A 14,460-nucleotide genomic window follows, 5' to 3' on the forward strand; every position below is an offset into this window, starting at 1 on the left:
CTGCTGCTGCTGGTGAGCCTTGCCAGACAACAGCCACCATCCACCCACAGGCTAGCCACAAGCATGCACACGACACCACACAGAACCATCCAGACACAGACAAGAGACACACACAGAAACGCGCACATAATGACAGATTCACCACACCCCTCGCAGAAGATGTATCCAAAAATGCTGGTTTTCAGAGAGCGTGTCTACCAAGCCAGGGTGTTCCCGTTCTTGGCGGGCACGTTAGAATACTGACTGGCCTGGAAGCATCACCTCCCCTGCCGAGGAAGCGACCGTACCGTACGTGAGATGAATGTTTCCTCCGTAGCGTCTACTGTCCAGCGAGGGCCGTCTCCCTTCCTTGAAAGACCTCTTCCTTCACTGGACGCTATGCTTCTCCCTGATGGCTGCGTTCCGCCACCCTGGGAGAGGAGTTTCCTCCTCGTACAAGTGTCCTGCCACCCTGGGAGAGGCGTTTCCTCCTCGTACAAGTGTTCTGCCACCCTGGGGGAGGCGTTTCCTCCTCGTACAAGTGTCCTGCCACCCTGGGAGAGGCGTTTCCTCCTCGTACAAGTGTTCTGCCACCCTGGGGGAGGTTTTCCCTCCTAGTATAAGTGTTCTGCCACCCTGAGAGAGGCAATTCCCTTCTAGTGTAAGTGTTCTGCCACCCTGGGAGAGGGTGTCCCCGTATGAGTAGTGTTCTGCCACCCTGGCAAGCTGGTCTGAGAAGGAACATCCGCTCAACGGGAAGAGGTTCCATTGTGTGCCCTACACCTGCAGGTCATATGGCACTTACCGTGCTCTGGGTAGGATGGGGCGGCCCCGGATACTGGCGTGGGAGTGTGGGCGGCAGAGGCTGGGGGAGTGGGCAAAACTCTCATGGATTACACTGTACATACAGAGGATCATGGCACAATATCATCATCTTTCATCCACAATGCTCATTCTGTTCCTCCTTGAGTGATGGCGTGCGGTGCACAGAGCGCGTGCTTCCGGGCTATGCGACACCTACAGAGGAAGGGGACGTGGCAACAGCTGCGACACAGAAGATACCTACACTCGGTATGTACCGCTCAACCGCACGAAAATAAAGAATAACGAGTTGCGCGAGTTTCGTGTTGACAGGTGTCAGGTGTGAGTTGGAGAACACTGTGTGTGTGTGTGTGTGTGTGTGTGTGTGTGTGTGTGTGTGTGTGTGTGTGTGTGTGTGTGTGTGTACTGCATCTCAACGGCCTACGATTTCAGAAAAAAAAAAACAAAGACCATGCAGGCGAACTCAACAGCCACTGAAGTACTAGCCCTCTGAGCACCCGTCCCTAACCCTCCCGAAACCCAGGTGGGTTGTACCGGTAATACACCTCCCTGGTTAGTAGACGCTCATTACCTACCTACCGACCGACCGAGAGAGAGAGAGAGAGAGAGAGAGAGAGAGAGAGAGAGAGAGAGAGAGAGAGAGAGAGAGAGAGAGAGAGAGAGACGGGTGTGGTGGTGATGACAAGAGACGTGGTCACGTGGTAACGTGGCGGAGACACGGCGATTCAGAAAGGGGCGTGGGGAAGAGGGTACGTGATGACAGACAGAGGGCACGTGGCACGTCGGGAGCGGCACAGAGGGGACACAGTGACGGGGGGAAGGCACGTGGTGACGAGAGAGAAGGAACGTGATGAGGAGTGCAGAGGAGGGGTACGTGACCATGTGAGGGAGGGGGGGTCAGGATGGGTGCTGGACCAACACAAGGACACATACTGGCAACACTGCCGACTGGTGTCCATGGCCAGGCCCCTCACCACCACCTCTCCTCACACACTCACCAGCCACAGGCCCCTCACCACCACCTCTCCTCACACACTCACCAGCCACAGGCCCCTCACCACCACCTCTCCTCACACACTCACCAGCCACAGGCCCCTCACCACCACCTCTCCTCACACACTCACCAGCCACAGGCCCCTCACCACCACCTCTCCTCACACACTCACCAGACACAGGCCCCTCACCACCACCTCTCCTCACACACTCACCAGCCACAGGCCCTGAGTCACCACCACCTCTCCTCACACACTCACCAGCCACAGGCCCCTCACCACCACCTCTCCTCACACACTCACCAGCCACAGGCCCCTCACCACCACCTCTCCTCACACACTCACCAGACACAGGCCCCTCACCACCACCTCTCCTCACACACTCACCAGCCACAGGCCCCTCACCACCACCTCTCCTCACACACTCACCAGCCACAGGCCCCTCACCATCACCTCTCCTCACACACTCACAAGCCACAGGCCCCTCACCACCACCTCTCCTCACACACTCACCAGCCACAGGCCCCTCACCACCACCTCTCCTCACACACTCACCAGCCACAGGCCCCTCACCACCACCTCTCCTCACACACTCACCAGCCACAGGCCCCTCACCACCACCTCTCCTCACACACTCACCAGACACAGGCTCTCACCACCACCTCTCCTCACACACTCACCAGACACAGGCCCCTCACCACCACCTCTCCTCACACACTCACCAGCCACAGGCCCCTCACCACCACCTCTCCTCACACACTCACCAGCCACAGGCCCATCACCACCACCTCTCCTCACACACTCACAAGCCACAGGCCCCTCACCACCACCTCTCCTCACACACTCACCAGCCACAGGCCCCTCACCACCACCTCTCCTCACACACTCACCAGCCACAGGCCCCTCACCACCACCTCTCCTCACACACTCACCAGCCACAGGCCCCTCACCACCACCTCTCCTCACACACTCACCAGCCACAGGCCCCTCACCACCACCTCTCCTCACACACTCACCAGCCACAGGCCCCTCACCACCACCTCTCCTCACACACTCACCAGCCACAGGCTCTCACCACCACTTCTCACACACTCGCAAGCCAAGAGTATTCACCCTCACCTCTCATCACAAGTCACGTGTACTCACCATCACCTCTCACTCACAAGCTACAAGTAATAAGACCCGACGAAAAATAAGCCAGAGACAATACCTCACAAGCCATCAACATGAAGTTAAGCCTGGGAAAAAAAAGCCAACGGAAGAAATCCACAGGTAAAAAAATCCACAAGTAAAAAATCCACAAGTAAAAAATCCACAAGTAAAAAAAGACCAAAAAAGTACCAACAACTTAACAAGCGGCCAACAACCAAGTCACAAGCAAGCAATAACTCACAAAAAAAATAAAAATAAAACGGGTTATAGTCTAAAACTACCTGGCAGCTGATCCCAGACTTTCAATATAAGATGTGATTTGTTTTCGTTCATCCTATAATTTCATTATATAATGCTAACAGATGCCTGGCGGGGCACCTGCCTGCCAGGGGCCTGATCGACAAGATCAGGAGAACAACCTGTCGACGATAAGTCTCACACATGAAAACTGGCCTCCTATCTGGTCTGAGGGAGAGTCTGATGGATGGAAGAGGTGGCTGGCTGGTGGAGGAGCAGTCTGGTCCAGGGGACACTGGTGGAGGAGCAGTCTGGTCCAGGGGACACTGGTGGAGGAGGGGCCTGGTCCACAAGGGCTGGTGGAAGAGGAGCCTGGTCCACGAGGGCTGGTGGAAGAGGAAGCTCGTCCAAAGGGGCTGGTGGAAGAGGAAGTTGGTCCAAAGGGGCAGGTGGAAGAGGAAGCTGGTGGAAGAGGGGCCGGTGGAACAGGAAGTTGGTCCAAAGGGGCTGGTGGAGGAGGAAGCTGATGGAGGAGGGGGCTGGTGGGACGAGAGAGGAGCCCGCTCAGGGGTAATCTGGCTGATCTGCCAATACAATGGGTGGTGGAGGAGGAGGTGCCTTGATCCATAAACAATATGGAGGAGAAATCGAGTCCATTAAAACCCTGTTGTGTGTGTGTGTGTGTGTGTGTGTGTGTGTGTGTGTGTGTGTGTGTGTGTCCGTCAGCAGCCTCAAACCACTGATGGAGTGCCACCTCGGTGCAGGTGGAGGCTCCCGGAGACGCCAAGTGGGATACAAGTCTGGGCTGGGGGAGAGAGGGTTGGCGAGGGGGAGAGGGTTGGCGAGGGAGAGAGGGTTGGCGAGGGGGGAGGGGTCTCCGGGAGTGGGAAAGGGCTAGTGTGGGGAGAGGGCTGGCACGACAGAGGGCTGGTGGGGAAAGTACGGTATATAGCTGTGGGTAAAGAGGAGGGATGGTGTGGGGAATGGTCTTGTATAGGGGAGAGGGCTGGTGTGAGAGAGGGCTTTCATCTGGGGAGAGGACTGGCTGGGAAGATGGCTAGCGTGGGAGAGGGCTGGTGGGGGCAGGCCAGCCTGCCACTATGTAGATCACGACCGAGCTGCCAGCCGCTGCCCACTTCTACCCGGCAATTACCTCGACCTCTCCTGTTCAGACAACTAAAAACCTCCAGCTTGACCAGACGCTCCAAGACCAGACCAGACCAGACGCTCCAAGACTAGACCAGGTGATCAACTGTTACTCGACCAGACACCCTGCGACCATGTCCTACTTGACCAGACACTTTGCGACCAGGTGCTCCTCGTCTAGACACACTGTGACCAGTTGCTACTCGACCAAGACACCTTGCGACCAGGTGCTCCTCGTCTAGACACCCTGTGACCAGGTGCTACTCGACCAAGACACCTTGCGACCAGGTGCTCCTCGTCTAGACACACTGTGACCAGGTGCTACTCGACCAAGACACCTTGTGACCAGGTGCTCCTCGACTAACTGATAACCAATTCTAGGAACATCACAACAAGAGCCACAACTACAATCTATCCACGAGAACAACCAACCTCACCAATACACCACCACAACAGTACCCAACCTCACCCAACCCAACACCAACAACCCCCAAACCCAACCACCCTCACCTAATAACCTGCGTTTGGCATTATCTTGCCCGTGTCCATAATCCCCTCTTGTGTGTGTGTGTGTGTGTGTGTGTGTGTGTGTGTGTGTGTGTGTAATACCCTACTTGTAATCCGTACAGGGAGGGAGTTCTACGCTCATGGAGCCCCGTCTCTTGAACTTTCTCTACCATAATACAAGCTTTTTAAACTTCTGTATGCTCTCCAATACCACCACAGACTTGGTTCATTCCATTCATCCCTGACTCTTGTACTATAAGATCAATTCTTCCTTTATTTCTTTACTCAGCGTTTTGCCCTCCGTTACGTCTTGTGGTTGTTATATGCTGGTATATGCTGTTCTCTGTCTCCGTCAGCTACCTGGTTTAAAAACCTCTAGCATGTATGATCAGGTCGTCCCTCACTCTTCTCTCTTCCGTGATACGTAAATTTAAAGCCACTAACGCTTTCCTCATGACTAAACTCTTATCTCTTTAGGTCCGCTGAGACGGCACGGACCACTGAGGCCCTAGTCAGGGACGTCTCATGAAGGCGCTCTCTCTCTCTCTCTCTCTCTCTCTCTCTCTCTATATATATATATATATATATATATATATATATATATATATATATATAGCGTCAATGGGACAGCCTTGAGGAGGGCCTCAGTGGCCCGTGCTGTCTCAGCTAAACTAGAAGAACAAATCAAAAGTTTCTCTGCTGTTCCTCTTTTCTTCACCTTACGCAGTCGTCTCTTCGCACCTTTCAAATGCTAGCTGGTTGGGGTACCGACCCAGCCACCTGAATTCCTTTTAAACCTCAGACGTCTTTTCTTAATCTACTCCCGTTTCGCCCATCGCTCCGTGCTCCACGTTAAAAGCACCCATGTTCCCACCTCTCCCTTGCATGATGTTACAGGACCTTCCCTCCACAACGCCTTAGTCTCTGGCAACCACAGAAATAACGTGAGTTCTGTATAATTTCCACCATCATATCTACTCTCAGCCAGGTATCACCGTTGCTCTATTTTCTCTTCGTGTCCAAAGTTACCATATAATGAAACTCGTGTGTGTGTGTGTGTGTGTGTGTGTGTGTGTGTGTGTGTGTGTGTGTGTTGTGTATCCCTGGCCGGCCGCCGCTGTGGTTGTCCCGTGTCGTCCCGACCCAATGGCCGACCCCCATATACCGTGGGAACGTCGGGGCCAGCCCGGTACCCCCGTAGGGCACAGGGGGTACCGACTCCTCACCATAGACAGGCAGGAGGACCCCACCACCACTGCTTTACCCTCCGCCAGGCGAGAACAACGTCAACGCCCACGCCTCCCAGACCCTCCTGCACCCTAAGGTTATTACTCACACCAAGCCACGGACCAGCACCTGCGCCCCAGCCTCTTAGACGGCATCTCACGCCGCCCAACAAGGGCGTAGCACTTTACTCCTCCTACCCTCCCGGAAATCTCCTTAGGCCAGAGACCCGGGAGACATGACGGGACGGAGGCAAGCCCCTCCTACGCGAGGGGCAAGAGCGGCGCGGCGCGGGCCATGAGCGAGCGGGGATGGCGCCATATCATCTGCCTTCTTCTTGACGCCCATATCTCCCGGCCCGACCTCAACCCCCCGAGCCACCATATAAGGGATCATCCAGCCCCTCTCTCCCAAGGCCCATATATGCAGCGAGGGGGTTTTTATGATCCCTACATCATCCTCAACACCTGGAGAAGGAGGGCGTTCGAAGGATCTCTCTCTATTTTTTTTTCTCCCGGGTGCTGGCTGTTTGACGATGATGGCTTTTAACGACCCCTGAGCAGATGAGTGGCCCCCCTCCCCCCCAATCCCCCCATTCACCACCCTCCCTCTCGCAAAGGGGGAGAGGTGGTCAACCTGTATGTAATTACTTCCCATGTGAGAATCGAGTGAAAATCTCTCACAGCTTTTGACACGCCTGGTGATATCAGGTATCCATTATGCAACATCTCTACATCCTGTGTGTGTGTGTGTGTGTGTGTGTGTGTGTGTGTGTGTGTGTGTGTGACTGTGTATCCCGTTCGTTCATTAGCTCGCGTCTTTTGTTAATCGTCCACCTCATCATTACGGCACGTCCTCCGGTGCAGTATGAAGTTACGCATCATACATCAAACGCTGCTCAATTACCTTCACAACCTCCAGCTTGGACATGTCTTGTGGTTCAGACTGGCGGACACACCGCGCGGGTATATCCTTTCTGATATAAAGATTAGGGGGAAACGAGGCGACGTACCTCACTCTCTCGTTCGCCCCCACCATCGCAGCTACTACACTCGCACACACTACCAGACCCGAAACATCCACACACACACACACGCGCACATGTTTACCCACACATTATACCCCATCAAACCTGGTGAAAATTAGCATTATCACGGTGAATACATATTGGAAATTCCTTAAAGGATAAATAATCATCTCATGAGATAGTAAGGGGGGGTTTGGTGGTGGTGGTGGTGGGGAGGGGTGTGTGTGTGTGGGGGGGAAATTACTATCGATACCCAACGTATATTCGGGCAAGCTTTAATCACAACAAGACTCACACAACTTGGGCCCTGAAATTATCCTTCTTGCCTCTCAAACCGTCCTTATAAATCAGGCTCCCAGGTCTCCTAAGTCAAACAACTCGCTGCGGGAGGGAACCCCCTCTTCCAAGCAGCATCAGCCCGACACAACCCAATCATTAACCTCGTATAAGACACGGACATAAACCATCGGCACTACTTATATAAATATTCGGCTACTCTCCACTCAAAAGTAAAAAGAATATATATATATATATATATATATATATATATATATATATATATATATATATATATATATATATATATATCCCTGGGGATAGGGGAGAAAGAATACTTCCCACGTATTCCCTGCGTGTCGTAGAAGGCGACTAAAAGGGGAGGGAGCGGGGGGCTGGAAATCCTCCCCTCTTGTTTTTTTTTTTTTTTTAATTTTCCAAATGAAGGAACAGAGAAGGGGGCCAGGTGAGGATATTCCCTCACAGGCCCAGTCCTCTGTTTTTAACGCTACCTTGCTAAAGCGGGAAATGGCGAATAGTTTGAAAGAGAAATTTATATATTTATATATATATATATATATATATATATATATATATATATATATATATATATATACACATATATTGCATGAATACTGGATAAGCACCGAGAAATTTGTATGAATCCTGGGGAAGCCATTCATAATGACCGGGTTTTCCCAAGCGACTTGGCTGCCTGCACGAAGGGGCACGATGTGGGATAATGAGGACAAGACGCGGGACGACGGGACACGCTGTGGGATACTGGGACATGCTTAGGGGGACGCAGGGGTGAAGTGACCAGTCGATGGTGCATGGGGGTCTTAAGGGTGTCACGATGGTCAAAGACTACCAGGGGCAAAAAGGGGAGGGAATGCTGGAGTGAGGCTCAGTGGGAGAAATCGTACGCGTGTGTGTGTGTGTGTGTGTGTGTGTGTGTGTGTGTGTGTGTGTGTGTGTGTGGGGTGGGGGTTCGTATGATGGTGGGAGGAGATGGGAGAGGCGATGATACGGACTGCTATGTCATTGCCAGCCCCTCAAACCCATAAAAAAAAAAAAAAAGAGTTAACCATACGAACTCCCCTACCTTCTAATTTTGCTCGACAGTTCATACCTTTCTTGTGAGAGAAATTCTCACATTCCGGTAGAGCACTGGGGTTCACTGTCCAGTATTACCTTCCCATTCCAGAGTGGCGACCGAGGTTTATATATATATATATATATATATATATATATATATATATATATATATATATATATATATATATATATACTTGTTATGTGCCCGGGGGAAATCTCACATACACAGGCAGATACCTACCCTCGGGGCATCACCACGACCCATTAACTTTAAAGAACCCCCAATTGGTATTAATAATTACAGGCATCTGCAAGTCTTAAACAATGGGGAAATATATCCTAAGTCTCATCGATAAGCCGTGCTTACTATAATCTTTTGGGCTGGGGTCATACATTGGAGTGGCTGATCATGGGCTTGAACATCATCTAAATAACTTGAAATTGCTCCCATAATACCAGCATGGACAATATACCTCTACATCAAGGACGCACTGGGCTATATAATCATCAAGCCCTCGCTAATTAATTGGTATTACTAATCACTATTATCTTGATGTCTTAAACAATTCAGCCACGGGCCCCCAAAAATAGCTTGTGGACGAGCAGCAGCAGCACAGCGCGACCTGACGTGCCATCACCCAGGCCTTGCAAATTAAATGCCATTACAGAGGACGGTAATCTGGCCGTCTTAAACCACTGTGAATGGTTCCAAAATACCTGTATAGCCATAATGGCCGGGGGTGAATGAGAAGGCATCAGCCCGGGTAATGGACGCTTCAGGACGAATCCAACGGCCACCACATCCTGCACTGCCTTCTATCAGACACCACTTGGAACGACCACTAATGCATATACATATACATGCATATACATACATATATATATATATATATATATATATATATATATATATATATATATATATATATATATATATATATATATACCCAGTGTAAGTGACGACGCCTGATCCCCAGCCCGAACGGACCTCCTGGAAATCGAGCAAGCACATTTGCATCGGCCTGCCCACAGCAGGCATGAGGAACACGCGGGAGAACGTCTCAGTGACCATTCTTGCTTCCATCCTCAACCACATCCTCCCTCATACTCTGGACCCACGAAAACACATGGCCACTCCCGTGTGAATTATGCATGCACGAGACGAGCCTCGCGTCTGTGTGTTTGCTAGTCGATAAATTGGGTACCTGCCTACGGCTAGGATATATATATATATATATATATATATATATATATATATATATATATATATATATATATATATATATATATATATATATATAATTCTTCTTTCATATTTATTCCAGGTTTTCCGAGTAGCGAGGGAGTGCTAGTAAGGCACGAAGAATAACCTCAAGCTGTCAAATACAATGCATCGACACCGAAGCCAGCTATCCAAAGCCAAGCCCCACTGGCTTTTCCCGCGCTTTTACCTGGCCGCTTCACATGCCTCGGTTCTGTTAACTAACAGCCCGACGCGTCACCCCATTTACCAAATCGTTCCAATTCGCCCCATCCCGTGCATGCCCCACACCCTCCTGCATGTTCGAACAGGTCCCGATCACTCAAAAGCATTTTTCACTCAATCCTTCCAATTTAGTCTCCCGCTTTTCCTCGTTCCCTCCACCTCCGACATGCACACCCCCCTTGGTTTTCCTCCTCTCCTCACCCATCCTCTCCACATGTCCAAACTTCAACTCTAACAGCCTTACAGTTCTTACAGGCAAACGTCTCCGCGTAACCTTATTGTTAATCAACCCTCTTCGCATATATTGTCCTCAAGTATATATATATATATATATATATATATATATATATATATATATATATATATATATATATATATATATATGTGTGTGTGTGTGTGTGTGTGTGTGTGTGTGTATTACTTAATCGCTGTTTCACACGTCAGCGAGGTAGCGCCAGGAATTTGTGTACTTCTTGACCGTTTGAATCATTCATTTCAATATCTCAACTGAAGAATTTCCTCATACTTTTCCTCCATTCTTACTTTCCTATTATGCCCTTGAGCACGTCAGTACGACCCATGAGCACGACCCACCCCCGCACCCCTCGAGGGTCGTGCCGTCGTGTTCCGATGGACACGTGCACACTGCCAAATTGCTTAATAGTCTGCAAGGTCATACTCCCGTCTCCCCGCTTCCCATGCTCTTCCAACGTGGGCAGACCCATAGCTGGTAACCCCCTCATTGAGAACCGTTTTCTTTATCTCCCGTACAATCGAAGGATGATGCCCTCCGGTACACCTTCTCTACGAGATCTATTTTCGTGTGTGTGTGTGTGTGTGTGTGTGTGTGTGTGTGAGTGTGTGTGTTATTACCTGTCAGTCGTGCTCGGGGAGGGAGTTCAGCACCCATGGCGCCCCACTCGTGAACATTACCATATAGAAAACATATTGAAACTTCTGTCTGCTGTCCACATTCACCAATCTCACAGTCCACCCATCTTTCGAGAACCGTTCACCGACGACAGCGGAAAATGAAATCTACGGTGCTTAAATATAAGGCCTCTATGTAACAACGGCGAGAACACACACACACACACACACACACACACACACACACACACACTCGGAGAAACGCATAGGTCTAGCAGAGACGCTCTACCGGAGGCCATCATTGATTGTGCCGGAGATAAAGAAAATGGGTTACAGCCCCAGGTTATCACACACGGATTTCTTCCACACACACACACACACACACACACTTCCATAAAGGAGGGGCGAGGAGGAGACGGTACTTCTATACGCGAGGCAGGGTAAGGGGGATGTGGAGGAAGGGGGTTGGGGTCGGAGGAAGAAGGGGGTGCAGGGAAGAAGTGCCCTAGGGGTACCTCCTAAAGGTGGCCTGGACCCAAGGGCCTCTGCCTCCCACCCACGGCTGTCATGCTCGCCGTCATCTGGTAACAGATACCCCTCCCTCACCCCAGCCCTCCCCTTTCATGGTCCGTCCACACCCCCGCCAGCGGACGATCACATCTCCCACCCATCCAGGCCTCTCACACCCTCCCATCCAAGCCTATCACATCCATCCACCCACCCATTCAAGCCTCACAACCACCCACTCAAACCTCCCACCCCACGTCAACTCCTACCGAACGGCTATACCCACACGGCAAAATACGCCCACGTTCACACCCGACACACACCTCCAAAAAAGCACCTCCTGACCCGCGTGCTGGGCCAATGACTGGGTCCTGTTCCCAGCTAGGCCACCAGTCTTCCTCACTTGTGCCTTACGCCCTCCTACCTACCTCAACCCCACGCTCCCCGTGTGTGTGTGTGTGTGTGTGTGTGTGTGTGTGTGTGTGTTTTATTACCTAATTGTGCTGTACGGGCAGGGAATTTTACACTCCTAGCCCCCCACCTCACCCGTCCCCTGAGCTTTCTCTACCTTCATACACTGTATCAACTTTGGGTCTGTTGTGCGCATTCACAGTATCATTATTCATCTCACTCCATTCATCCGCCACTCCCTCACACAATAGAGGAACTTTTCCCCAGCTTTTCTAACAAGTTTCTTGCTTCATGTCCTGTCCTGTGGTTGTTCCATCCATGCAAAGAACAGCCCACTGTCGACATCATTAAACTGGTTCAAAAACTTCAGAAGTCTTTTGGATCAAGTCACCACTTACTCTTCTGTCTTCCACGGTGGGCAGACCTAAGGACCCCCTAGCATTTCCCCCGTAACCCAGCTCTCTTAATTCTGGCGCCATCTCTGTTGCCTTCCACTGGATCTCCTCAGTTTATTCCCTGTGCGTCTCTCTTTTAACTCGGTGACTACACTTGGGAAGCACAGTCTAGCCCTGGCTTAATGTGGGATGTGACCAGCTTGCTTAGTATCTGCTTATCCACGTCCTTGAATTGTAATTCTGACGTCTGCCAGCAGGTAGTTATTCCCTTGTACTATTCTGCTAACGTGGGATTCTGGCCGCAGGTTATTTCTTTACCTTTTCTCCCATCCTCATTACGTTGACCCGGGTGGAAATTCCATCAACCATGCCTCAGACTAACTCGGGAGGGTGTGTTTTTTAAGTTCCCTTATCAAGTTACAATCCTCGTCCGTTTTCAGTTCCTGAAAGACCAATGATGGCATCACCAGCATCCATACTGATACGGGAGTCCAATTCCTCGGTTAAACAATTTCCATAAATCAAGAAGAATAATGGTTCCAGAGCAAGAGCCTTGCGGGACGCCACTGGTGATCTCAAACCACTTCGAGAGGGTTCCCCTCGACGTGCGTCCTATGTATCCACACTCACAAAGGTGATCTTCTTTCCATCGAAATAGTCTTCCCTTAATCCTGCTTGAAGATCCGGCTTCTTTTACCAGTCTCCTGTATGGTGTAGTGTCAAATGCTTTCTGGCGGTCCAAATAAAGACAAAAAACACTCAATCTTCTCTTTTGTTTACAACGGAGCTCTCTCTCTCTCTCTCTCTCTCTCTCTCTCTCTCTCTCTCTCTCTCTCTCTCTCTCTCTCTCTCTCTCTCTCGGATAGACTCTCCTCAGCAAAGTCATTTATTTTCCTTGTGATTACATTCTCCAGTACTCGACAAATCATCAGGGAGACGAGTCTGTCGTTCATCGCATCCATCAGGTCCCATTTCTTAAAGACATGTATGACATCTGCCCATTTCCATTCTCTTGGCACTTTACCAGCGACATGTTCAACAACATTTCAGGTGGTGTGAAAGGTGTACGTCTGCCACACATCATCTGCAAATATGGAGATGTTTCATCAGCTTGACATGGGCCAAATCATGATAAGATACTGAACGGCGTCTCTCATTCGCCACACACAATACAGTACGTTACCAAAGGTCGATCGCTAAGCGACCTCGTCCCTACTTGTATGATAATACCCGTACAATCTACGGATCTGGAAGAACCCTGAGCTCCGTGGCTGCTGACGCTAAGATGAAGACGGCACAAGTACGTGTCTGCCATACCTCAGGAACGCCTGTCTCGTCCGGCCCTCCTGGCCCAGCTGACCCAACATATAAACACGGGCCTTACACTAACCTCGAGGAACAAGCGTTTTTTCTTATGATATTCATCACCAGGAGATGATCCACGGTAACACAACCAAGCGGTGAACACAGTGACGGACCAACGGTCGAGGCACAGCAGCATCTCGAGCAGCGGAAACGAGGGTGTGGGGTCGCAATGACAACAACAACTGGCAACATAACGCCAGAATCTCTTCAACTCTCCGCCTGTGTTCCAATACCTGAGGCCTAGATCCAAGGCACGCGACTTCCTGTTGCTTCCCCTAGTTTCTGTGTGGAGATCAACCGTACGAGGAGCGACCCTTGTGACACCTCTCTTGCGAGGCTGTGCAACTCGCTCTTTCCTTTCCCCTTTTTCAATAACCATTCAACCTCTGAGAGGTAATCACAACATTCCAAATGCATCTTTAAGTTGCTCTTTAACACACCTTTCTACCGAGATGACCTCGCGTGGGACATACTGCTGCCCGTGTCAATCTACACCTCCGGGAAGGGGGAAAGTGAGGGATAGAACAATGATAAGAGCTACAACATCTATGGGGTTATTCTGGATAAAGTCTGGGACGGTGGCAAGTGAGTGAGAGACACCTACGCTCTGGATGCGGCTGCTTATATCAACAATAACCAACTCGGGTCACAGTCAGTGATGCTGGACAAAAGTCACAAAGCTAAGTGACGCAGGTGAAGTCCGTGACTATTTCCGTAGCTATCCTTCTCCCGTGTCGGATGTCAAGCCGACAAGGGAAGTCATCTGCTGGTGTTGCCATCAGAGGGACATCGTGTCTGCCACAGTCACATTATAACCTGACACACGACGACGACCTCGAGTTTGATACAGAAAATCACGAGTGCAGCAGACACGACGCTGCGGATGATGGCTGCGGTACAGCAAGTCTTTGGTTGTGTCTCCTATACACAAGGTATGGCAGAACAACCTGATCAGTCAAGTACCTG

The 14,460-nt window shown here is 50.6% G+C and overlaps 1 protein-coding gene across 6 annotated transcripts in view; it reads right to left on the reverse strand.

The window, feature by feature from the left end:
• lft (Limb expression 1 family member lowfat) overlaps window positions 1-14,460 on the reverse strand; it is a 219,718-nt gene that overhangs the window by 35,793 nt on the left and 169,465 nt on the right. For 2 of the 6 annotated variants that reach the window (XM_071689004.1, XM_071689005.1), the window contains exon 2: window positions 785-844. The exons of the other annotated variants lie outside the window; for them this stretch is intronic. In XM_071689004.1, the coding sequence (XP_071545105.1) occupies window positions 785-844 (60 nt within the window). The remainder of the gene's footprint in view (window positions 1-784; window positions 845-14,460) is intronic. 6 annotated transcript variants of the gene reach the window in all.

The sequence above is a fragment of the Panulirus ornatus genome, chromosome 46, assembly GCF_036320965.1.
Source record: "Panulirus ornatus isolate Po-2019 chromosome 46, ASM3632096v1, whole genome shotgun sequence".
Taxonomy (NCBI): domain Eukaryota; kingdom Metazoa; phylum Arthropoda; class Malacostraca; order Decapoda; family Palinuridae; genus Panulirus; species Panulirus ornatus.